This window comes from Semicossyphus pulcher, unplaced genomic scaffold, assembly GCF_022749685.1.
Source record: "Semicossyphus pulcher isolate SPU_LCO1_2020_fin unplaced genomic scaffold, fSemPul1.0.p SCAF_25, whole genome shotgun sequence".
Taxonomy (NCBI): domain Eukaryota; kingdom Metazoa; phylum Chordata; class Actinopteri; order Labriformes; family Labridae; genus Semicossyphus; species Semicossyphus pulcher.
In genome coordinates, this window is record NW_027211699.1 from 6,489,213 (window position 1) to 6,513,049 (window position 23,837).

General features: G+C 47.5%; 1 protein-coding gene across 1 annotated transcript in view; it reads left to right on the top strand.

The window, feature by feature from the left end:
- The window catches only part of tnrc18 (trinucleotide repeat containing 18), a 58,321-nt gene that overhangs the window by 18,305 nt on the left and 16,179 nt on the right, over positions 1–23,837 (top strand). The window contains exons 3-20 of the mRNA XM_069676394.1: positions 1,200–1,340; positions 5,956–6,060; positions 6,402–8,174; positions 11,559–11,646; positions 11,738–11,967; positions 12,810–12,956; positions 13,518–13,702; positions 14,125–14,542; positions 14,643–15,608; positions 15,694–15,839; positions 15,931–16,064; positions 16,157–16,270; positions 16,353–16,536; positions 16,623–16,938; positions 18,322–18,534; positions 21,208–21,372; positions 22,538–23,016; positions 23,536–23,817. Coding sequence (XP_069532495.1) covers positions 1,200–1,340; positions 5,956–6,060; positions 6,402–8,174; positions 11,559–11,646; positions 11,738–11,967; positions 12,810–12,956; positions 13,518–13,702; positions 14,125–14,542; positions 14,643–15,608; positions 15,694–15,839; positions 15,931–16,064; positions 16,157–16,270; positions 16,353–16,536; positions 16,623–16,938; positions 18,322–18,534; positions 21,208–21,372; positions 22,538–23,016; positions 23,536–23,817 — 6,086 coding nt within the window. The remainder of the gene's footprint in view (positions 1–1,199; positions 1,341–5,955; positions 6,061–6,401; positions 8,175–11,558; positions 11,647–11,737; positions 11,968–12,809; positions 12,957–13,517; positions 13,703–14,124; positions 14,543–14,642; positions 15,609–15,693; positions 15,840–15,930; positions 16,065–16,156; positions 16,271–16,352; positions 16,537–16,622; positions 16,939–18,321; positions 18,535–21,207; positions 21,373–22,537; positions 23,017–23,535; positions 23,818–23,837) is intronic.

Genomic DNA, 23,837 nt, shown 5'->3' on the forward strand with positions numbered 1-23,837 from the left:
GTGCTGCCGTCATTTGGAGGCAGAGACTGCGCAGCAGAGATCAGCAGGTGGAGCCACTTCCGCTAACCAAGGATCCTGCACGCCGGCGTGTTTAACAGCAGAACAGCTTCTCTGTGTTGGTCTGAGGTTAACGTTCATAGATATGTAAACTTCAATGACTGTAGTGATTGTTTTAGTTACGTCTCCTCTCGCCGTTCCTCCTCTACTCTGCAAATCCAGAACAGATCGGCTGCAGCAGCCGGATTTGTCAACAGAGCTGTCAATCATCCTTTTTACAGCATCAAATAACTAACGTAAATCAGCATGATAAGAACTAGCTATAATGACAGAAACCATGTTTGAGAAACATTTATTTGGCGTGTATTTTGATTTTATAGTTTGACTCATGTCCCATCTGTTAACATGGAGGAGGTGGGCTTTATGAGCTATACTGCAGCCAGTCAGCAGGGGGCGATAGAGAGGGTTTGGCTTCACTTTTAGGGAGCTGTCATGTCGTCCATCTTTTTATGCAGTCTATTGTTGAAACAATCAAACCTGACTAATGAGACGGACACTACACAGCTGCACTTACAATCTTTAAAAACAGAGTATTTAACAGAAAACGCACCTCAATCACTGCATTTACAGGAGGGAGGTATAGCGAACGCGCGTGTGTGTGTGTTTACTGATGAGCATGTGGGAGACGCTGCTGCAGGTATGGGAGAGACAGAACGCGAGGGGTGAGTGTCCAGCAAGTTAATCGATCGTGGATGACGATCTTTTAGACCAGCATTAGATGTAAAATATACTTGCCCCCCTCCCAATACCCGCGCCCCCCCCTCCGCCTCCGACAGGGAAAAATCTCCCGCTGTGAGGGCCATGTGTGAATGTCAGGCGGTCCTGAATTTGTCCGGGAAACTTCAGGAGTGCATGTGTGAAAGAGGCTTCTGATCCCCAGAGGAGCGGCTTCGCTCCAGCTGTGATGACTGTGGTTTGTAGTCTGTTACATTAACTGTCCTTTTCTTCAGTCAGTCTGTCTGTGGTCTGTGCTGGGGAAACGGAGTGCACGGTGGCTCAGTAATAATGTGATTACAACAGACTGCTGCAGCACAGGACCATCGGCATGCATCGATTGCTCACACACGCACATTAAAGTGACAGCGTGTGCAGTAAAAATCGATCATTTATTAGCCCTGACGGCCTTCATTCCTCTCTCCTAGGCGATGCCTTCCCGACAGGCTCCAGTCCCTTCCTGTCAGGTTACCCAGGCCCCTCCTCCTTGACCTCCGACCCCACGTACAGAACGGCCAATCCCAGCGGTCTGCAGATGGCTCAGCTCTGGGCATCACATGCTCATGAGGGTAAGTCACCGCTCACAACTCACAAACATCTCTCTTCTTCAGTCTGTGTACGTCATTCAAATCCCAGTTGGACCGATATATCATCTGACCGATATCAGCCGATATGGGACTGTAACAGATATATCGGTGTTGGCGTTTATGTGCACGTATGGAAACTTTTTTTGCAGAAAGTAAGTCATGATTTAGATGTATTTCCCCTCTAAATATCTGGTATCGGTCTAAAAACATCCCTTATCGGTCTTGTCTAGCTCAAACTCGTGCAGACAGCAGTGACATCATATTTCCGTGACATTTCTCACAGTCTGCTTCTGTCCAAACCCCGAGAGGCTCGTTCCCCCGCTTCTCGTTGCTCACACCAGAGGGATCCTGTTCCCGTTCTGTCTCTCTGCCGCTAGCCGTGCTCCCGGCTCTGTCCTACATGCGTCTCCTCTCCTCTGTCTCTGACCTGCGTCATGTGTTACTGTAATCTATCTTCCTCTCTCTTGTTCTTTTTTTGAGCTTCCCGTCCAACATGCACTTTGTCTCTGTCTCTCTCTTTAGTTGTCCTGCCCCACTTTCCTACAGCGTCCCTCTCCTGACCTAGCTAAGAGCACACTTTTAGATCCACACAGGTGTTTTTAGACGCTGTGTGTATATCTTTGTGTTATTTTCCGTCCTCCCTCTGGGCCTCGCCGTCCTCTGTTCAGTAAGTGATTGAATCTCTGTTCTCTCCTTCTGTCCTTCCGCGTCTCCTTATCAAATCTTGCCAGAGTAGAAGGTCAGATCGCAGGAAACGTATCCAGCGGTGCATTTTGGCGAGGTAAAGCGAGAAGGACGAACAGAATCAATCCAGGATTCATTTTAAGACTGATTGCATCGCCGGCGTGACACGGAGCTTGTTCAGTGCTTTGCAAACACAGCAGATCAGGTTGTGTGAGATTAGTTTTAAGATTGTAGGTAAAAGTAAAAGCCTGAGCGGAAACCTCTGCTGCTTCCCTGGAAACTGCTCATAGCTAATAATAGTCTGACACGTGACCCTCCACGAAACAGAACTTTAGTTTTTACACTTTTAGTTTGGACTAAGCGAGACATTATGTGGTAAAAGAGAGATTTTGAGGTGCTGGGAAGACCCCTATTTCCAGTCTTTATGCTAAGCTAAGCTAAAGGGCTGCTAGCTTATTGGTCTGTGCCCTAAATGCTGGATAACATTCATGCTTGTAAAAGGCATAAAGAACCTGAAAAGGAAATTCATTGAATTAGACAGATATCAATGCCGATACCAGGACTTGAGCTTTAGCCGATACCAAGTACCCCCTCAATGATATGCGATATGTGCATCATGATAACAATAATATCATGATACAGCGATTCTTCCTTAATTGAAATATTGCAAGTTAATCATATAACGATACATCACGATCTCTGATAAAGTGAAGGATATAATATGTGAAAGTTTTTACTGATATTTGTCTCATCACTGATTTCAAACAGTTATTGTACAGTCGGGGTGGAAATCAAAGGGTTACTCCCGATACGATATGCGATACGTGGCCCACGATAACGGTAATATCACGATGCAGTGATTCTGTGATAATTGATAGATTGCAAGACAATCATTTAACGATGCATCACAATATCTGGTTAACTGAAGAATACAAAATGCCCCTCAAAAGGTGAAGTGTAGGATTAATGTATTTATTTACTGCAATTTGGTGTCAGTTTCACAGAATTTGACACAAACTGAGATTAAAATATGAACATGATTTCAGTCTGTAAATTAAATTTACAGAACTAAAGAACAAATTACGACTTCGGATCTGAAAGTGGCTGGCGCATCAACTTCTTTTCACCGCTCTTCTGCTGCTTCTGTTTCTGCTTCTTCGACTTCGATATTCGGCGCCTGCCTGTCGTGAATTGTATTATACGAGTCAGGATGACGATATATTGCCATATAGATTTGTACCACCCTTTGTATACGTGACTAGTATACTCGCCTATACCGGATACTGTATTTCAGGCATTATCAGAGGCCGATACTGATACTGGTATCAGTATCCGAATAACTCTAGAACGATTTGCAAGTGCAGGAAAATGACAACAATAGCATCACAAACAAAGTTTAATTGATTAAAATGTAAAGAAATATTCCTTCAAGTTAGGATCGCCCCCTAAAAGTCGTTTCAATCATCAGTAGAGAAAGACCCAGTGTGGAATATCTGCACGAGAAAAACCAACCAAAACCTCTTCCCAGTGTGTTTCCCACTTTTAATCATCAGCTCCAAGTGAAAAACCACTGCCTCTAAGATGCTCTTTAGACGGCGGAACTAGCTGTCGCTAACTTTAGCTTACTAGCTGACAAAAATCCTTTGTCTTGTTTAATTGAAACAGTTCAAAATAACAGTTGACTAAACTAAAAACTGAAAAAAGGGACGGAAAACCGAAGCGTCAAATGTGATTTAAATGACAACATTTTAAATTAAATGCAGCCTGACTTCAAATTATACTTGGAAAGTCCTTCATTGAGGGCCCAAGAGTGCCAGGACACACCCTGCATGACTTTAAATTAGCCGGAGAGGGAGGCATGAAGGATGGATGAGGCTTGATTTAAAGTTTAGCTGAAATTGAAGCTGCAAGTATCTGAAGACATTCAGACCGCCTGCCGAGCCGACTTCCTCTGTTATGAATGAAATCTTCACGGCCTAAGAGAGCTTCTCAAACCTGGTGTCTGGCTTCTACAGCAGTTAAAGTTACTAAAGGCTGCAGACGTTTCCGGGCGGCAGCTCAGACGCACACTTTGGATGCACCGTAGCTGCAGAGGAACTCGTATCAAAGCCGTTAGAGATCAAGGTTAGCCGTTAGCTGTGGTTAAAGGAAGCTTTGCAGGAAACCTATCCGGCGTGCCTTTGCTCTCCTCACATCATTCCTCTCATATTTCTGTCTCTGCTCTAACCGCTGACACCCCCACCTCCTCCTTCGCCTCCTCCTGCTTCTCCATTTCTGCCTCTGAACGCGGAGTGAGGAGACAGATTTATACTGGGGCGCTGCTCCTTGGCGCTCCGTGCTGGAACGACCTCTGCGTCTTTGATTCTTCCTGGATTGGCCGGAGTGTGGGAACAGGGAATGTCTCACCCTCTCTGGGTGGCAGTCCCCTTTCTCTTTCCTTTTTTTTTTATTAGTGGTGACACAAGCCAGCGTCACAGTTGCAGCCAGCTCAGCCCCAGCACAAAAATCCAGAGCATTACACAAGGCTTGAGGCTCTGTCTATATTAAGCTGCGGTCTCTGAGAGCAGCAGCTGGCTGTCGGGCAGACTCTGGACCAACGACAGCCTCAAACCGACCTCATGAGCAAAATGAATCTCTGCAGGTGACTTTGGGTCGACTGCACATGTAGACGTACAAATGTCGGTCAAAGTGGTTTATGTTTGGTTTAATTTGTTAAAAAGTTAAAGTACAAGTCGATTAAAAAGAACACAGCTTAAGGTAATAAAAGCAAATGTTAGTCCCTTTGTTCAGATTGTATAAAAAGTGCAGCTCTTGTGTCAGATTAAGGTCAGTTCAGACCAAAAATATGGGACGAGACGAGTTGAAATTAGAGCTACTTGCTGCTTTGATCTTTCGTCCAAACTGGCTTTACAGAGACTTTCTTTTAACCTTTATTTCTTTCTCTCCGCTGTAAACAGATCAACATCAAATTTACCGGACTTCTTTCGGCGGATTGATATGATTACAGTTAGTCCTCAGGATTGTATGATAAGAGCTGCATCCCTAGCAACGGTCTGTTCTTCATAGCAACGGTCTGCTATCGAATGGCAGACCTCATTGTTGTTATTAACCAGATTTAAGTATTTAACACAGCTGTGTAATAATAAATGGTAACCCCTGTATTGTGATACATATCACAGAGCCAGTTTCTTACCAATAAACAGCCCTAATCAGTTAGTCGGTAGAGAAATGAATTGGCAACTATTATGACCATTTATTAAATGTTTGAGTAACTCCTGAAGTTATGTTCTAAACTAATGTTTACAGGTGTCACAACAGGAACATGTGACGGGCATTGTTTTTGGTATTTTCTTCATAATTGCTCAATTAATGTAGAAAAAGAGTTTAAAACTCTAACAGCATCTCAGTTACCAGCTTCAAATGTTTTTATTGTGTCGTATTTTACACTCAGAATGAAGCAAAAGTCTTAAATCCATCCTGCTTTTTCCCCTCATTCAGTGTTTGTAAAGTTTAAAAGATTCTTTTCTTATTTAGTCGTTCGGTTTGATAAATGTAAAAATCGTTCTCATGGGCCATGTGTTGCTTCTGGTATCACGAGTTACCCTGCGATTCCCACCCTGATTCAATTATATTAAATCGTATGACATAAAACAGAGAAGCCTTTTATATCTTCAAGTTTGAGAAGCTCGGACTTGAAACTGTCATTTCTGCTTAAAGATGACAAAGACTGAATGCTTCTCTGGCTGTATTAAGTCGGATATTTTGTTTGTTTCTTCTCCAGGCGCGTTTCAGTGCCTCTAAACGGCCGTCATAAAAATTTCAAGGAAACCCAGCAATAACTTCCCCTCAGCTCTGTTGTGTTTTCTGTTTCGTGAAAACGTCAGTGTCTGACATGTTGTGTGTTTCTATTCAGGCTACCCTCACCTGCCGAGCAGCCTGTACTCCAGCCCCTACCTGTCCCTGGGGCACCTGGACCCTCCCTCGCTCTCACAGCACCCTCTGTACGACTCTCACAAAGGTCAGTCCCTGTCAACAAAGACACTTAAGACTTGTTATGGAACCTCCAGCCACAAGGGGGAGCTAGCAGGCTCTGTTGCTCTGAATCTTTATCATTTTATGTTTATGTTACATATACAGTTTATGTTTATGTAGTCGATGTTTGTTACGGTTAAGAGGGAAAAAAAGACCCAAGAAAGAATTATGATTATTTACATTTCTTGACTTGTCCATTCTTTTATGGCGCTAGCTTAAAGCTTAGCTATGCTTAGCTCTATAGCTAACTCTGGCAAACAGTTGTGTTTTGCACGGCCCCTCTCAAATAACAAATAAACGATGTGTTTTATGTGTTGTGTGTTTCAGAGGGGTTTTACCTGCCCGCCTCCTACAGCCAGCTGCCCCTCCACCCCCCCTCTGCTCCCCCGGCCGCCCCGTCCAGCTCCACACCCCCGCAGAGGACGTCCCGGGACGCGGCGAGGGAGCGGCATTACCGCCGCGAGAGTGACCGAGAGCGGGATCGGTCCAGGGAGGAGCAGAGGCCGCACAGCGTGGTGGACCTGACGCAGGACGGGAGGAGCGAGGAGGAGCGCAGGGGGAGGAGCGGAGACCGGGACAGGGAGAAAGACAGGGACCGGGACGTGGAGAGAGACAGAGACGTTTGGTCCTTTAACCCTCACCCCCTGCAGCAGAAGTCACAATCCACAGTGGAGCACAGATCCAGGCCGTCGCCTCCTCGGCCCTCCTTCCCTTCAGGAGGAGGCGCGGGGAGGTTTCATGGACCGGAAACAGACAGAGGGGGTCGGGAAGAGGAGGGAGCCTCCCGACCCCACAACCAGAACTCCAATAATTCTGAAAGACAAAGGAGGAACGACTCTGTGAACACGTCAGCCGGGAGCCTCCACGCCTCCTACGGCCTCCCTCCTCCTGCACTTCACCCCTCCTCCTCCTCCTCCGCTGGCCCGCCTCACCCCTCTACCCCCAGAGACCCAATCAGAGAGCAGCGAGTCAGCGCACCGACATATGTGCCTTCTGTGGAGGTTTACGACGAGCGGGTCGGACCCATCCAGATCGCGTCGCAGGCCCGCGACAAACACGGTGAAAAACACAGAGACAGGGAAAGAGAGCGAGACAGAGACAGGGAGCGAGAGAGGGAGAGAAACAGGGAGAGGGAGAGCTACAGGTTTCCCGAGAGGAGCCTGATGGAGCATCCTCGACTCTCCGGCGATTCAAGCAATCATAGAGAGGAAGTTTCTGTCATTTGTTCCAACGGTTCCTCCGGGAAACGAGGCCAGGAGGCGTCTTTCTCCTCCAGCCAATCACGCTTCAGCCCGGAGAGCAGGGACGTCTCAAAACACTCCATGCGATTGGGCGTAGAACGAGCGGGGGCGGAGCCTAAGTGGAATACCACAATCAGCCCGTTGGCAAACTACGCTACGAGTCACATGGCCGCCCTGGCAGCTCAACACGGACACACCCTCTCCTCTCCCACGCACACACAAATGTCCCCACACACGACCCACCGCCCTGGCAGCAACACACACTCCGCCCACAGCCACTCCCCCCAAACACACCCCTCCCAACACGGACACACAGGTGAGGAGGGGAGTCAGAGATGCTACCTTGACCCGTCAACGCTCTACAGACCGGGCGGGTCGTTGGTGGGAGGGTCCAGCAATGCAGAGCGAGGTGGGGGAGGGGCTTCAGATCCCACGGAGGTCTCAGCCATGCAGAGTCTGATCAAATACAGCGGGAACTTTGCCGCCGAGGGTCACGGGTCCTCCAGGCACGCCGCGGACGGCCGAGGACCCTTCGGCGGTCTGGGAAACATCAGGTTAGAGGAGCGAGAGAGGGAAAGGGAGAGGGAGAGGGAGAGAGAGCGAGAGAGGGAGAAGGAAAGAGACAGAGAGAGGGTGTCAGCGGGGTCGGGGGCGTTGAGGGTGCCCCCCCAGCTGAAGAGGGAGCAGGAGCGTCCGGACAGCGCCCGCTCGTTCGGCCGGGAGGGCGAGGGGGAGGTACGGCACCCTCCGGTGGGCATCGCTGTAGCCGTGGCCCGGCAGAGGGACAGCGGGAGCAGCAGCAAGCCGAGCAGCGGACCCTCAGAGGCACAGAGGACGCTGCTGCAAACGGCGATTAAAGGTAAACAGGTCGAAAGCCCCTTTCACACACGTCGCTGTTTTAACGCCCCCCTTAACACCTTTTTTACCTGGCCCTGTCTGCAAACCCTCCACTACAGTCTCGTTTGCTTTTATGTGAATGATAGACGTGCAAACTACACTTAGAAAACGAATCATTTCTGTTTCATCACGTATAAAAAGTTAAATCGGCTCACTTCTACATTAGTAAGATTCTTCTGGTGTCATCCCTGCAGCTCTCTGTTCTCCTCGCCCGGCGGGGTGCGTAGATCCCCTCAGTTTAATGAAGCGAGAGCAAACGATTCCTCATTTCACTTCCATGAATAATGAAGGACTCATTTTGTCCCGTTTCCTCCTCGTATGACGACTGTGAGGTGTTTTGTAACCGTAGAAACAACTTCTCTAAGTCCAAATGACTGATTATGTCACAGCTTTTATTTTGTAAATCGGCTCTTTCTTGTGTTTGTTTTGTTTCTCTGCAAAGAAATTTCAGCCGAGCAGCGTTTTTATTCTTAGACGTCAAGGTCATTCAGAAACACAGAAACACTGCTCCCTCCCTCTCTCTCTCTCTCTCTCTCCCTTCGTTTCTGTTTCACTCTCTCCTTTCTGTCCCCTCAAACTCCCTTTTTTCTCTCTCCCCTTCTCACTTTCTCCCTGTCTCTCTTTTTATTTTCTCTCTCCCTTTCATTCTCCCAGTTTCTGTTTCACTCTCTCCTATCTGTCCCCCCTCTCTCCCCTCTCCCTTTCTCTCTCTCCCCTCCCCCTCTCTCTAACTCTCCCATTCTCTATCTCCCCTTCTTACTCTCTCTTTCTCTCCCCTCTCCCTTTTTCTCTCTCTCTATCTCTCCCCCCCTCTCTAACTCTTTCTCTCTCTCTCTCTGTCTCTCCCCTCTCTCTAACTCTCCCTCTCTCTCTCTCATCTCTCCCCCTCTCTCATCTCTCCCCCTCTCTCATCTCTCCCCTCTCTCTCTCTCTCTCTCTGTCTCTCCAACTCTCCCTTTCTTTCTCTCTTACACTCTACCCATCCTTCTCTCTGTCCTCTCTCTCTTACTCTCTCCCTCCCCCTTTCTCTTTCCTCCTCTCTTCCACTCTCTTTTCTCTCCTTCTCTCCTTCTCTCTCTCCCGACCCACCCTCCCTTCCTCTTTGCACTCCTTCCCTCCTCATCCCACTTTAAGCCCCTTGCTCTCCCTCTCTTTCTTCCTCCCTCCACTCTTCCCTCTACCTCCCCCCTCCTCCCCTCTCTCTGCATTAAACATGTCATTACAGAGTGCAGCTAAAAGCTACAAACAAGCCTTGAATTACAATAAGACCACGGTTGTGTTGCTAAGCAATGGATCAGTCTTGAGAGTGACGGACTCTGTGCGTGCGCGAGCTGCTGTGGATGTTTATGTACTTGTGTTGGGGGCGTTTATACATCCCCTCGGATTGGTCTAATAGCATCTTTCAAAGCTCTAAATAAGCAGCGGAGGATTTACGAAGAGAACGCAAACGGATGGATGGATGGATGGAGGGAGGGAGGGAGGGGGAGGAGAATGAGGCTAATGATAAGAGATGGACGTAGATCGATAGGTTGATAGACGGAAAGAAAGAGGTGTGTCAGGAAGCAAAAAAGATAGTGTGAGATGGAGAGAGAGAGAGGGACCAGAACGAGGGGGCGTGCAGCGCTAATCGCTAACCGCTAGCTTTCTGATGCAGAGAGGATAGCATGTGGGACAGGCTCCCTGTAACCTTGGAAACAGTCTTGAAACCTTTCCTGCAGAGCGTGTCAGGGTTTGTTAAAGTCTCTTGTCCCTTTACACACACACACACACACACACACACACACACACACACACACAGTTTCAGAGCAGAACTGATGGGTTGAGCACACTTCCAGCTGCTCGGGGACCTTCAGTCAGCGCGGATGAGTCGGAATAAGCGCGAGGAGAAGATCCTCATGTTTATTCTGGTTCGCTCGGCTGAGTGCTGCCACTTTTTCTATTGTAGGCAGGCTCCGTGTGTGTGTGTGTGTGTGTGTGTGCGTGTGCGTGTGCGCGCAAAGTGAGGCAGTAGTGGTATGTTCACACCTCTCCGGTGGCTCTTGACTAATAACTGATAAGAACTGACACTCGGAGTGAGAGCTGTCACTCCGTTTGTGTGCGTGTCGTACAGAACGTGTGCACGCGCTCTTTGGCCCGACATATTTTTAGCCCGTGTTGTGTCGCCGTTATCTCGCCAGTGTCGCCCATTTTTCTCTCCTCACACCTCTTTCCGTTATTACTCACACATCTGAAGCATCAAGTGGATCTTTTTTTTATTACAGCTCGTATTCTTTCCTTTTTACGACACGTGGGATCAGCGTTTAAACGGTCACTTTTTTTTAACCCTTTTGTTTATTAGTTTTTCACAATAACAAAGAAGCATTTTTATAGTCAAAGGTACTTTACAGGTATAACCGCCCATAAGATAGATTAACAGAGAGAGATAACATGGTTCCCTGATAATAAAAAATGTGTTTATTATAATTAAATCTACAAACTAGAATAAGTAAATGCATAAAAAAACCCATTAAAAATAAAGGAAAAAAAGCAGTGTGTGTCATTTACAGTAAGTAGTTACTTTGACCTGACTTTCAGTTTCTCTTTGATCTCACAGCTGCTCAAACAGATGTTTAAAACATACTTTGTAATGTAAATAAACACATTAATAAACATTTATAAATACACAGACTTTGGAAGAAGGAATAAAAATGTAAGCAATGTCACTATTATCTAACAGCTACTCAATCAGATATGTTCAAGACTGTTAAATACACTTATTTAAATAAATAAATAAAAACATTAAAAAACACCAGACTTTGGAAGGAAATCAAAACAAAGAAAAACAGATGGTGTTTGCAATTCAAAGGTCTGTTTTGAAATCAATTTAAATACTATAATCTCACAGAAACTGAAGAAGATATGTTCAAGTACATTTTCAAATTCTTATAACTACAAAAAGAGCAAAGCTTTAAAAAGTAAAGAGAAAACATTGTGGGGACAATCAGGGAAAAACCCCGCTATATAAAGTGTCAAAAGGAAACGTCCTTTCATTACAAAGATTTACAGAACTATCTCCATCGTTCCCTGAGGTTTAGAGGGTCGGATTTGTTACCATTTCCTTGTAATTGCTTTTTTACCAGCAGTAATCAGTATTTTACACAGACGCCAATCTTTTATAATGACTTCCTCTCTCATTACACCAAGACACGGGGACCTTAACATCATGAGGGATTCCCAAAATCTTCCTCATAGCTAAACACATATTGCCCGAGATTGTTTTGAAAAGATGGAAGTGGTTAGAGTCCATGCGTCTGTTGAGATTGCAGACTTTTTTATTTATTTATTTTCTCCCTTAAACCCGTCGCAGATGAGGAGCGAGGGGAGGACCGTGCTCGACACCATGATGACAGACTGCTGGCTGGCCGGCTGGAGCGCGAGCAGGAGAAAGTGCTCAGGTAAGTGGGCGTGGCTTATCCCTTTTTTAAAGGGAAAAAATCTACTGAATCAACTCCCAAACACAAAAATAAAACGTGTCTTTCCTTCCAGAGAGTCCAAGGAGCTGGCAGAGTTCACTCAGATGCACCCCACCCCGCTGTCTACCGGACTGACACCCAGTATTATGACCCCCAGCCTCATGACCCCAAACCTCATGGTGACAGGAGGGGCAGCCCTGGCAGGGGCGGGGCGATGGCCTCCCGACCCCTCAACTCTGACCTCTCACCCCTGGATGACCCGGCCCGGAGCCCCTCCTGTCTGGCTCCCCGGCTCACCGTACAGTATGTGGAGACATATGTCGAGGAATTTCACAGCTTGTATCAGGAGAAACGTGTTGGGGAAATGAGGAATCAATCGGTCCATGTTTAGCAAATTTATCCGCACAGATTCTGATAAACAGTTCTGTGGTTTATTTAACAAAAGATCGTCTGACACACACACACACACATAAATAGAGGAATGATGAATGCCACACTACATTACACATTTCCATCTATGGACTTGAATTCATGCTAGCATGCCATTAGCACTAATGTATTTTCCAGGGTCTTGTATAGCCCAACAGCTCTTGACCTTTTCAGTGAGCATTTATGTCTTACTTCCTGTTATCAGAGTAATCCAACATGTCACTTCAGTCTAAATAGTTTGACACCAGCAAGAGGTTTGCATTCACAATTCTACTCGCACCTGTGTAGCCTGTTGTGACTGCTGGAGCAGAAAAGGGAGGTGTTGTCCGTCTCTCTGTCAGTCCGTGTCCGTCTGTCGAGCGGCTCGTCCAGCAGCAGCAGCCTCCAGGGGTCAAGTTGCTCAGACATTCCTGATCTTTGCAGGACATTCCTTCCCCTCCTACGCTCGCTGTCAAGACATACAAAATCTGAAATTGTGGAAACACACAAAGCTTACACAAAGCTCCCCAAGGGCCGGCTCTGTCTAGACAGTAACGGCAACAAAAACAAAATGTCTCAAAGCAGCTAAATTCAGCGTGTGTGCTCACTCATGTGACTCCATCATGTTTCCAACATGGTTATAAATACAGGGTGAAGAATGATGCTGCGTAAATGGTCAGTCTGTTACTTATTTAACACGTTCTTTCCATTTTCTCCACCTCTCTTCTCCAATTCAGGCCTGGGTCCTTCTTCACTCCATCAGACCCTCCCCCCAGGCTACCCACCCTCTCTGCCAGGCTCCATGCCCCCTTCATACCAGTTTGCCAGGGACCCACAGTCCGGACAGCTAATAGTCATCCCCACTGAACACCTGCCACACTACGGTAGGAGAGCTGCTCTCTCTGTGTATATGTGCATGTACATGTGAAATCTAAAGATTGGGTGCCTGATGTTGATGTGTTGATTTTATCTCAATAACTGCAAAAAGCTAGCTTAACGTAATGGGTAAACAGATGAGTTAGTTAGCTTTAAGTAATGCTAACACAACTGTTGCTAACAACTTTTAGCTGAAAGTAACAGGTAAACATTGGCGATTGTTAGCTAAAAGTAACAGGTAAACATTGGCGATTGTTAGCTAAAAGTAACAGGTAAACAGTGGCGATTGTTAGCTAAAAGTAACAGGTAAACATTGGCGATTGTTAGCTAAAAGTAACAGATAAACAGCGAAGATGGTTAGCTAAAAGTAACAAACAGTTGAGATTGTTAGCTAAAAGCTACAGAAAACAGTGGAAATGGTTAGCTAACAGTAATGGATTAACAGTGAAGATTGTCAACTAAAAGAAATGGGTTAAAATGTTGAAACGGTTAGCTAAAGTATTGGATAAACCTTTGAAATAGTTATGAGATTTGAAATGGATTTTTATATTTCCTGTCTTCCCCTGCAGGAGGTGATGTACTGGAGCGTGGAGCCCCGGTGTGGTCGGGGGTTTACGGTACAGGCAGCTCGCTGCAGCACGCAGCCCAGCTCCAGCTCCTCTCCCAGCAGCAGATGCTCCGACAACAGGAGCTGCTCATGATCCAGCAGCACACAGCGCAGGTCCTTGAGCTGCAGAGGAATGCACAGTTAGTCGTAAGTGGACTTGTTGTTGATATTCACATACTACACATTTTTCAAACCTGAGAAACATAAAAAAGTTAGTATATATGTGTTTCTTTATGCCGTGTTTTGCTATGGGTAATAAGATATAATAGACACGGAACACGGAAAATATTTGGTAGTAGTAGCAGTATCTTGTGTTTCATTCAAAAGTATAGTACAACAATGCATACACTGCTGAGAGGATATTAACCTTTCACACATCTGGGGACCAAAATAAAGTCGTATCACACATTCAGTACAGAGCCACTAAAGCAGCACATCCTGCAGCTGCAGAAGCAAACAGTGAAGGAAGTCTAAACAAAGCAGCACAGTGATATTTATACCCTGAAGCTGAATATGTCACATCATACACACACAGCGTTCACAAAGCCGTCTCTTCCTCTGTGTTTCAGGAGCGTTTAAAGGCCAGCGAGCACCGGCCGGAGCTTGAAGACAAAGCAGACAAGCGGAACGCCGACCCCAAGCCCCGCCCCTCCTCCATATCTTCCCCTTCTCCCTCGCCCGTTCTCCACCCCCGCAAGCCTCCCCCTCCGTCTCGCTCTCCGACCCCGTCCACGTCTTCCCTCGCGCCACTGCCTCCGCTGCCCTCACCTGTGACCGCCCTCAAGTCAGAGGATGGCAGGCAGAGAGTGTTGTCTCACCCACCGACGACGCCCTTGCCTCATCCGCCTTCCCCGCGCTCAGCCTCTCCGCCCCCCTCCTCGCCACGGCGGCCTAAACAGGAAGCCATGGAGGAGGGGGAGGTGGCACGGAGGGAGCCGAGAGGGGGACAGAAGCAGGCGTCTGCACCCTTTCAAGGCATTTACCCTGGTGAGTCATACTGAGCTCGTTGTGCTAACAATCCCTGTATCGTTCATGTTGGCTGAATCAGTGACTCTAATTTAAGTCTTTCTGCTTCCTCATATGACAGATCTCCCTCCAGGTTACCCTTACCAGTCCATCAGTGCCCCATTTGGCTCACCTTTCCCCCCGTATCACATCTCAGCACCCACAGGGGCAAACACAGAAGTTGTCCCACCGCATCGCTCCCGCTCTCCTGCCCCTGCTCCCTCTTTGCCTTCAGCCCACCTCCATCCGAGGCTGCTGGATGCCGACGTCAAACCGCAGAAACTAGAGTCGTCAAAGACGGGATCTTTTCTAAAGCGGGAGCCCGGTGTGGAGCAGCATCAGCTCGACATGAGGCCAGAACCTCTGGGTCCTCTTCGCCGGAGATGCAGTCCAGCGCTGGACAGAGAGGGAGGAGTGGAAGCCTCGAAGCCTCTGCCCCAACCGCCACCTCTGCTCGCCCCCAGCCCTCCACTGCAACCGATTCAAAGACTAGAAGAAGTCAGGGAGGAAGAGAAGGAAGGAGGTCAAATAAAAATGGAGGCGTCCTCTTACCCCTGTCAGGCAGCTTTCCCTCCGCCTCCTCTGCTCGTAGAAGAGCCTAAACCAGAGGTCAGCAAGGATCCACAGCGATATCAATCGTGCATCGTTGCAGATCCAGACAGCGAGGAGCCGGCTCCGTTACTGGAGCAAACCAGCGTGTGCGAACAAGAACAGCCAGACTCTCTTATCAACTCACACACTCCCGTTCAGAAAGAAACTGTCACTGAAACTCCCGTCTATCCGACTCCCCCCTCCGACTCCCCGCTCCCGCTGCTCATCGCTGCAGAGGATCCCATGGCAGGGATGCTCGCTCTGCTAACAGCCAGTGAGATAGCCCAGGCCCGGCCCAGCACCCCTCCCGCCCCGGCACTCTTACCCCAGATAGATAACCTTCCTGTGGGTGCAGACTACAGAGAGGCCGGTGCTCTGGAGATGGTGGCGCTGGAGGGGATGGCCCTGCTGAGCGAAATGGCCGAGAGAGAGATGGAGCAGATCAGCATGGAGCAAGGTGAGTAGATATGATTGGATAAGAGAGGGGAGCAAAGAAGGCTTGTATTTCTTATATTCTAATGTATCATCTTCATCCCATACAGATCTGACTTTAGAGGGTCTGGACTGTCTTCTGGAAGCGAGCAGACAGATTTTGTTGGAGGCCATCGAGAAGCAGTCCCACATTGATCTGGCAAGAACGCTGGACCCCGACAAGAAGTACAGCTGGAGGCAGCGGAAGGAGGAGCCGGTGAGATGAAGACAAATGTCACAAAAACCACCCAGAGGTGACGAGTGTGAGTGCGTGAAATGTTCTGACACTTTTCCCTCTCCTTTTTCAGCTGTACAGTAAAATGTCTCTGGACGTGATGGACGCGGTGGAGGTGGAGTACCGCGTCCGGCTCGCCGAGCTGCAGAAGACGTACAAGGAGAAGCAGAGAGATTTGAGCAAACTGCAGAGACGGCGAGACAAGCGGTGGGCATTACTTCACACACTTACACGGCTGTTAATTTATGTTCACAAATATTTACCCAAGGCAATCACACCTGTAACTCTTCTGCTTTCAGTGAGCGGCAGCAGCAGGAGGATGAGAGGCGGAGTCTGACCAGGCGGGGCAGAGGACGACCCAGGAAGAGGAAACACTTAACTACTCCTCCCAAACTGGACAGCAGGCCTGCAAAGTGAGACCTGCAGCTTTTCTGTATGCATGTATTGTCTTCATGTGCGTGCATTACTTACAGCGCTAATATTCTTTTGTCTCAGGGTGGGAAGGACTGTGCAATACTCTGAGGACTCTGAAGCTGGGGAGGGACAGAGGAAAAGGTTCAGAGTGTCCAGAGAAGAGGAGGACACTGAGACAGGAAGCGGAGGAGTGAAGGTGAAAAAGAAGAAAAAGAAGAAGAAGAGCTGGAACGACCAGGAGCCGTCCACCAGTCATGCTCTGGAGGTAGGCCTCCTCAAGATTTGTGTTTTGATTTAAGCTGCAGAATTATGCAATCGTTCTTCTTATTAATAGAATGTTTTTTTATTCAGGTGCTGAAGGCGAAGCGAGGCCACGTGTGCGAGCAGGAGCAGCTGGCGTCGGACCTCGACCGAGCGCTCTCGCTCTCGCAGCTCAGCTCGCTCGCCTCGGCTCGCAAGCTCTCCTCCGGCTCGAAGTTAGAGAAGTCGAAGGGCAAGTCCGTGGAAAGTCGGATGAAGGAGCGCAGCGTCCACTCGTCTGCCAAAGCTGGGAAACACAAGATGGCTGGCAAGGCGTCTGCGTCGGAGAGCGTCCGGAAGGTGAAAGGTCAGAAGAAGGCAGCTTTGTTCTCCTCGATGAGATCAGAGCTCAGCAGCTGCTCCAACAGTGAGTATGCAGAGAGGAGGAGTCTGACACAACTGATGTTCTCACATGAAAACTCACACAATCCAAATGATGCATCAGCCTGTGCATCCAAAGCTTTATACATCTTATTTCTTTGTCCCATGAAGCTCCAATATCGTCCTGTTGCACTAGCTCACATGTTCCTTTATAGCCATTAACGCACTCAGTGCAGACACCTTCCTGCAGCCATATATCATCAATAAAGCACAAAATGTGTATTAATCCATCATAGAAAGTAGTTCCCAAAAAGTTTGCCATTTCCTCCTGCTTCCCTACTTTATTTAAAGTAATAATCTCATAAGATTTTCATTGAAATAAATGTCTGTTAAGTCACTATCTATCACACAATGGTGATTGAGCCTATAGCCCACTGATGAAAGCCTTTGCATTTGCAGTATAAAGTATTATTGCAGACTAGAGACAGACCGATATGGTTTTTTCAGGGCCGATACCGATACCGATTATTAGTAGTCAAGGAGGCCGATAACTGATATTTGAAGCCGATACTCATTTGCAGTAAAAGTGAAAATATTGGTGTCAAAATTTTGAATAATACAAACTCCAACACTTAACTTTGTTTAAATGTAAATGCTCTTATCGGCCGTCGGATTTAAAAAAAATAATAATAATAATTTAAATTTTTTATTTTTTTATTTTTTTTTTAAAGGCCAATGCCGATATGCGTCAAAATGCCAAATATCGGCGCCGATAATCGGTCTATCCCTATTACAGACTGAGTGTCTGTGGCGCGATTGCGGAAAAAATCACAAGCGGCGCCCAGTCAGTGGTTGGTCTGCCAGAGAGGGTAGGCGGAGCTAAGCAGCTGCTTTTCCGCTCTCTGCGAGTGTTGCGAGTAAACAGTAATCTACTATGGCTGAACAAACAAAGAAAAGATGGATGACTGCAGATACAACTTCAACAAGAAGTGAAAATCCAAAGAAACAGAAACAAACTCGACGCTCAGATGAAGGCAAACAAAAAAGGAAAGCGACCGTCAGCGAGGAAAATCAAGTTACAACCGTAACAAAGAGAGCCAACCCAAGACGTCTGGTTATCTGGGACAAATGCACCTGCCATTGCCTTTTATCGCCATTAGGTGCCGCCAAAGAGAACGAAACTGAGAACTTCGAGATTGTCACTTTAAATACAATGAAAAAAAGATTTTTATATGTTCAATAAAAACAAATCAGAAAGATCAGAAAATATTAAACGTTAATATTAAACGACCATTTGTTGAAAGTTCTTTGAAAATAATTGAATAATTAGAATGAGCTCAGTGGTTCAGGTTTATTCTGCAGATTCTTCACAGGCTGTGATGTTCACTTTTTGTTTCGTGTGTTATTAACTGAACTTTCTCTGCGTCAGACTCAGATTCAGAGGAGCACAATTCTGCTCGGGGGGGCTGGCCCCCTCTCTCAGGGACGCGTTCCCACTGCAGCCTGACCAGGAAGAGGCGGTCCGAGTCGTCCCCGACATCCCTGCTGTCCACTCAGAAGTCCCAGAAGAAGAAACACAAGCACTTATCCCTGCTGCTGGAGGAGGCGGGCCTCAGCTCCTCTGACGACTCCTTCGACCAAGGTTACTGACCAAATCTTACAGCCCCCCGCTCCCCCCCGCTGTAGAGTCAGACAGCAGCGTGTCTGTGAGCCTCAACACAGCTTGTGTCTTTGTTTTCATTTGGCTAAGGCGCCTGTCCTCGGCTTTAGCTCAGCCATCCCTACCTCTCTCGCTTCTCTGCAAAAGCTGCCTTTTTTTAAAGAGTTGACCTATTTCTATGGTGTTTTTTATTGCCTGGATTGCAAATTTGTAGCATTTGTACATTGAAAAATTTGTGTGAATTGTGAGATTTTTTCATAAAAGTTGTATTGCAGTTTTGGTACCTCTAAGATTTATTAAAGGTGTTGATTTGATTGGCACAGAAAGCGAAGCGCTGTGGTCCTTGTGTCTGCTTCATCTGTCTGTCCGTCTCTGTCAGTCCGTCCAGCTGCACCTCACACATCCTTTAGACGCTCTGTTCGTCAAATATCCCTTCGGAGAACAAACACTCGTCAGATTTAGGTTTACGTTTGGGAAACATGAAATATAAAGGATTAGTTGAGAGCACACAGAGCTGAATCTGATGTAACAAGATTTACTTCCTGGTCAGTTTAAATAAAGAGAAATTTATGAAAGTTGTTTTTTATTAATTGAATTTGTATCCGATTGAATGTTTTTTGAAGATGTGGTCCAGATTTTTGGTGATGGTTTGGAAATAAAAGCACACAAATAAACTTCTAAATATGAGACGTCGGGGATATTTGGACAATAGAGCTCCTCCTTTGTGTCTACTAAACCTTCAAATAACCCTTCTCCCTTTACGTTGCTCTCCCAGACACCTTGCTCTGTCTTCTCACCTTTGCCACCCCCACCCCCCTCTGTTCCTACCCATGATGCTTTGTGTCTCTCAGCCTGTTCCATGTGCTTGTGCTGCTGCTGCAACATTACAGAAGCTTGGCTAGCGCTACCTCGCTGCGGCTAGTCTCTCCGCTGCCGTGGGTAAAGCTTTGCTTTAGCTTGACTGCGCTAAAGCTACGGCAAGGCTGCGCTCTCGCCGCCGCGCTGCCCCGCCCTGCCTGAGGCCACACCCCTGTCACCTGCTCTGTAAGTAGGAAGTGCCCCTCCCTCTATTCTTTTTTGACGCTAACATGGACTGAAATTGAACTACATACACCGACCATTAACTTTTATTTTGTTTTTATATTTTTATCACTATTTTTATAGTTACTCAAACCTCATTTGATCATTACACCAAGGGGCCTCACAGGGCTGTCCTCTCAGTGCCTGCCTCCTGCTTCGTCTGCTTGCTACAGTTAACACAAGGTGGATTCACAGTACAACAGTTAAAGGGTCGTATCTTTTGAATGGATATTGTCATGGGTTTCATATTTTGGGGTATTTATTCTTCTCAGTGAACAAGAGAAAACTTATTCCGTGTTTTTCCAGAATTAAATAAAAATGTCGCCTCTGAAATGGGCCGTTCAGAACAGCTGCAGGTTTCTACGTAGTACCCTGCTTTCGCTGAAATAAACCAATCATCATTCACCGTCATTCACCTCAGGCTGCCTTCTTGCACTCGCTTGTAGTCAAGTCGTCAAGATTTCAGCCATTCTGATACCTCCTGGTGATTCTGGCTCGTACATATAAGGCAGAATAACCGGTCCTAGAGCAGCCATGTTTTCTACAACTTTGTAGTGACAGTGCGAGTGCGGTCGCTCCAAATACTGTCAGCCAATCGTGGCGAAGGTCTGACCTGTGAATGGCGAAACGGCTTGTTGATATCAGGAGGAAGGAGAGGTTTCGAAAAAATAAATTTTTAAAACAAAACAAAAGAAAATTGATAGCTTAGATAAAATTGCCACTTTTAACAAGCTTATAGTTTTTTTATTGTCAAGAGCCACAAAAGAGATATATTTTTGTCTAATTCGAATAATAAAACAAGTTTCATTACTTTGGTTGAAGAGAAACGAGTAACAAATTGAGACTAGCTAGCAAGAAACACCTTGTGGCTAATTCTGTGACGTTTGACGCTTAGATGTCAGTAAGACTTCAACCACCAGGAAACAGACCGTTGTATTTGTTTTAAGAGACGCTGTACTGTGAATCCACCCTCAGTGTTAACACTCTAACCCCTGAACAGACGCTCCTCCTGCTCATCTGCTGCCATGAACCTAACTGCTAACTGCTAGCAACACGCAGCTAACAGCGTTATGCTAACGTGTGTGTGTGTTTGTGTGCGAAAAAGTGCCGTTTCTGATGTTTTTTCATTAATAAATGAGTCAGCTCACATGGTCTCAGCCTGTGTGTGTGTGACTGTGTGTGTGTGGCTTACAGGCATGTGTGTGTTTAAATCCCATTTTTCCCTGCCGTTTCTTGCTAACTCAGCGTTACAGTGTGAAGGCTGGCTGCAGTGGTTTGAACAGTCTATTTATTCTCTTTCCAGCCTTCATGTTAAGACACAGATAGATGGGATAGTGTGTGTGTGTGTGCGTGCATGTGTGGGTATTAGACTGCCTGTTTTTTAAGGTCCAGGCTGCTGTTTTCTTGCAAAAAGCGCTTATTACAGGCTTTGTTGTACTTGTAAAGAAGTCTCTTGGCTGTTTATCTGTAATTCATTGTTTCTATGCTGCAGACAGGAAGTTCTTTTGACCTTTGACCCCGACTCATGCAGCAGTCACATTTGTCTCTGAGCTGAAACTGTCTCCTCTGAATCAGAAACCTCGGAGGACGATGAGGACGAGACAGACTCGGACGACGACGGCGTCTGCGAGGAGAGCGGGCTCGGTATGCTGGCCAGGTTTGCGGCGAGCGCGCTTCCTGTCAGCTCCACCCCGTTGAGCCTTCTCCATGACGGCAAACACCGCCTGCAAAGCACTCTGGGTAATACAACACAACAGATGCAAATGTGTTTGTGTGGTTTTTCTAGGTTTGTTGAGTAGTTGTTTGGTCTGTCAATTAAAATGGTTTAAAAATGTTAATCAGTGTTTTTGAAAGGCTGAAAAAGCATCCTCAGATGTCTTGTTTCATCTACTACTCAAAGGTTTTAGTTTTACTGTCAAAGAGGAGCTCAGAAACCAAAACTTGGATAAGAGAATTTTGACTTTTTAGGTCCTGATCAGACAGAACGAGGCACGAAGCATCTCGCTGCGGCTTGTTTTTCTGTTGTTAGGGCAACCACCAAAAAATTAGCTGTCATTAACCTACATGTTACTGTTCCCATTTATTTTGGCTAGCTAAAATACTTAACTTTGTGTTCAATAGATTAGTTATATCTCGGTAAAGGAGGCCGCTTGCTCTGGCTTTGATGGAGGGGGAGAGGCTGTTCCCAAATACATTAAACACTGGGAAACAGATTCGGTAAACTCGATGTTGTCACCCCCACAGAAGGTCCGCCTCTCCATCCATCCAATTGGACAATGACGTCGGGCGCTCTGAGCGTTTCCCCGAAAACGTGAGGCGCTCAGCAACGCAAAAGCAGCGTGCAAAAAGCGTGCGTCCCTCTCACTGAAAACAACAGAAAAGCCGGCCCGAGCTGCTGAAACGTGCTCTGTCTGATCGGGACCTTAATCTTGCAGAGTTGCTCAAGTCAATGTAGTTCGCGATTAATTTCCAGGCTGACAGGTACTTGATTAATCTTAAACAAAGTAGGAACATACAAACATGGAGAACCACAGAGGCTTTCCTTCTTACATTACACAGACACACCTGTCCTCTCCTGCTTTCACTCCTCTCACACGCTCCCCCGACACCTTTGACCCATTAATTGTCCTTTTTTGCGGTTGAGCAGATTCACCGCCTGAGCGTTTATTCAGGATTGTGTTATTGATCCAGCTCTGAATATCAGTTCATTTCTAATTGTCACATGAGACTGCATGTAATGATCCACTCTTGAATTATGTATTAGTTTTAAATGTGATCAATAGTCGTGTTCACGGGGGTTATTGATTTCAGACACCTGAGTTTATTACCGGCTGAATGTTTGAAGGACGAGCTTGTGCTCTGTACAGTGATTTTTTACATCATGTGACCCTCTCCTCTCCTTCAGGGTCGTCAGAGTGCGAGTGGTCCGACTCGGGTTCAGACCTGCGCCTGAGGAAGTTCCCCTCTCTGATGCACGGCAAACGCTCCGCCCCAGAGCTCCCCCTGCTGCCCCCCGCCACCCGCCGCATCGACCAGGCCAGCCCCACCAAGAGAGACGAATCCCTGCCAATCAAACGCAAGCCTCTTCCCAAACCCCGCCCCTCGCCCCGGTCTCCACGACGATTCAGCTTCGATCTCCCCTCCAGCTACGGGCTGTGGTGCGTCAGCGAGGACGAGGGATGGAACCGACGACGCAGCGAGAGGATTTTCCTCCACGACGCCACCACCTCGGCCGGTCAGACGACCACGCCGACCTCCGCTTCCGCCAGCCAGAGCTCCTCCTCTTCCTCCTCCTCCTCCAGCTCGGCCCCGCCTCTCACCCCAAAGCCCGCCTCCAGACCCAAACCCACCGCGCCGAGCAGAGAGGGGAAAGATGTGGTGAAAGTACGTCAATAATTCATCAGGTTTTTACGCACCGGCTGAGACAAAAACAAAGAGCCTCCAGTGTTTCTGTTCCCCTCCTCTCTTTCTTCATCTTCCTCTTCTTCTCTGTATCTGTTTCCCACCTCCTCTCCTCCCACAAACTATTCTCCCCTCACATCCTCGCGTCTCCCCCGACGCCTCTGTGTGTGTGTGTGAGAGTGTGTGTTTAAGTGTCAGAGTGGCAGCAGGGTTTCCCAGTACTTCAGTCAGTGCAGCACTCCCCTGCTGTCTGTGTCGTGTTGCTGACAAGAAAGGACATCTGCAGGCAGCATCCCACCCTCAGTGTGCGTGCGTGCGTGCGTGCGTGCTCGTGCGTGTGCGTGCGTGCGTGTGCGTGTGTGTGCGTGCGTGTGTGTGCGTGTGTGTGCGTGCGTGTGTGTGCGTGTGTGTGTGTGTGAGGACATACATTTCTCCAGTACATCCTCAGTGCAGTCATTCAAATGCATCTTTTACTTCTCTGTGTGTCTGTGTGAAACCCAGAAGAAGAAGCTGAAGGACTCCCCTCTGCCCGTGAGCCCGTCCTCTCTCTGCAGTCCAATCACAGACGTCCCCGCGCCGCTGAGCCTCAGCCCGCCGCGCAAGAGCGTCAGCCCGCCACGCAAGAGCCGCAGCCCACCACGGAAGAGCCTCAGCCCGCCACGCAAAAGCCTCAGCCCGCCTCGGAAGAGCCTCAGCCCACCACACAAGAGCCTCAGCCCGCCGCGAAAGAGCCTCAGCCCGCCGCGCAAGAGCCAACCGAAAGCCAAGAGCAAGGCCAGAGAGGTCAGTGGGATGATGGATCA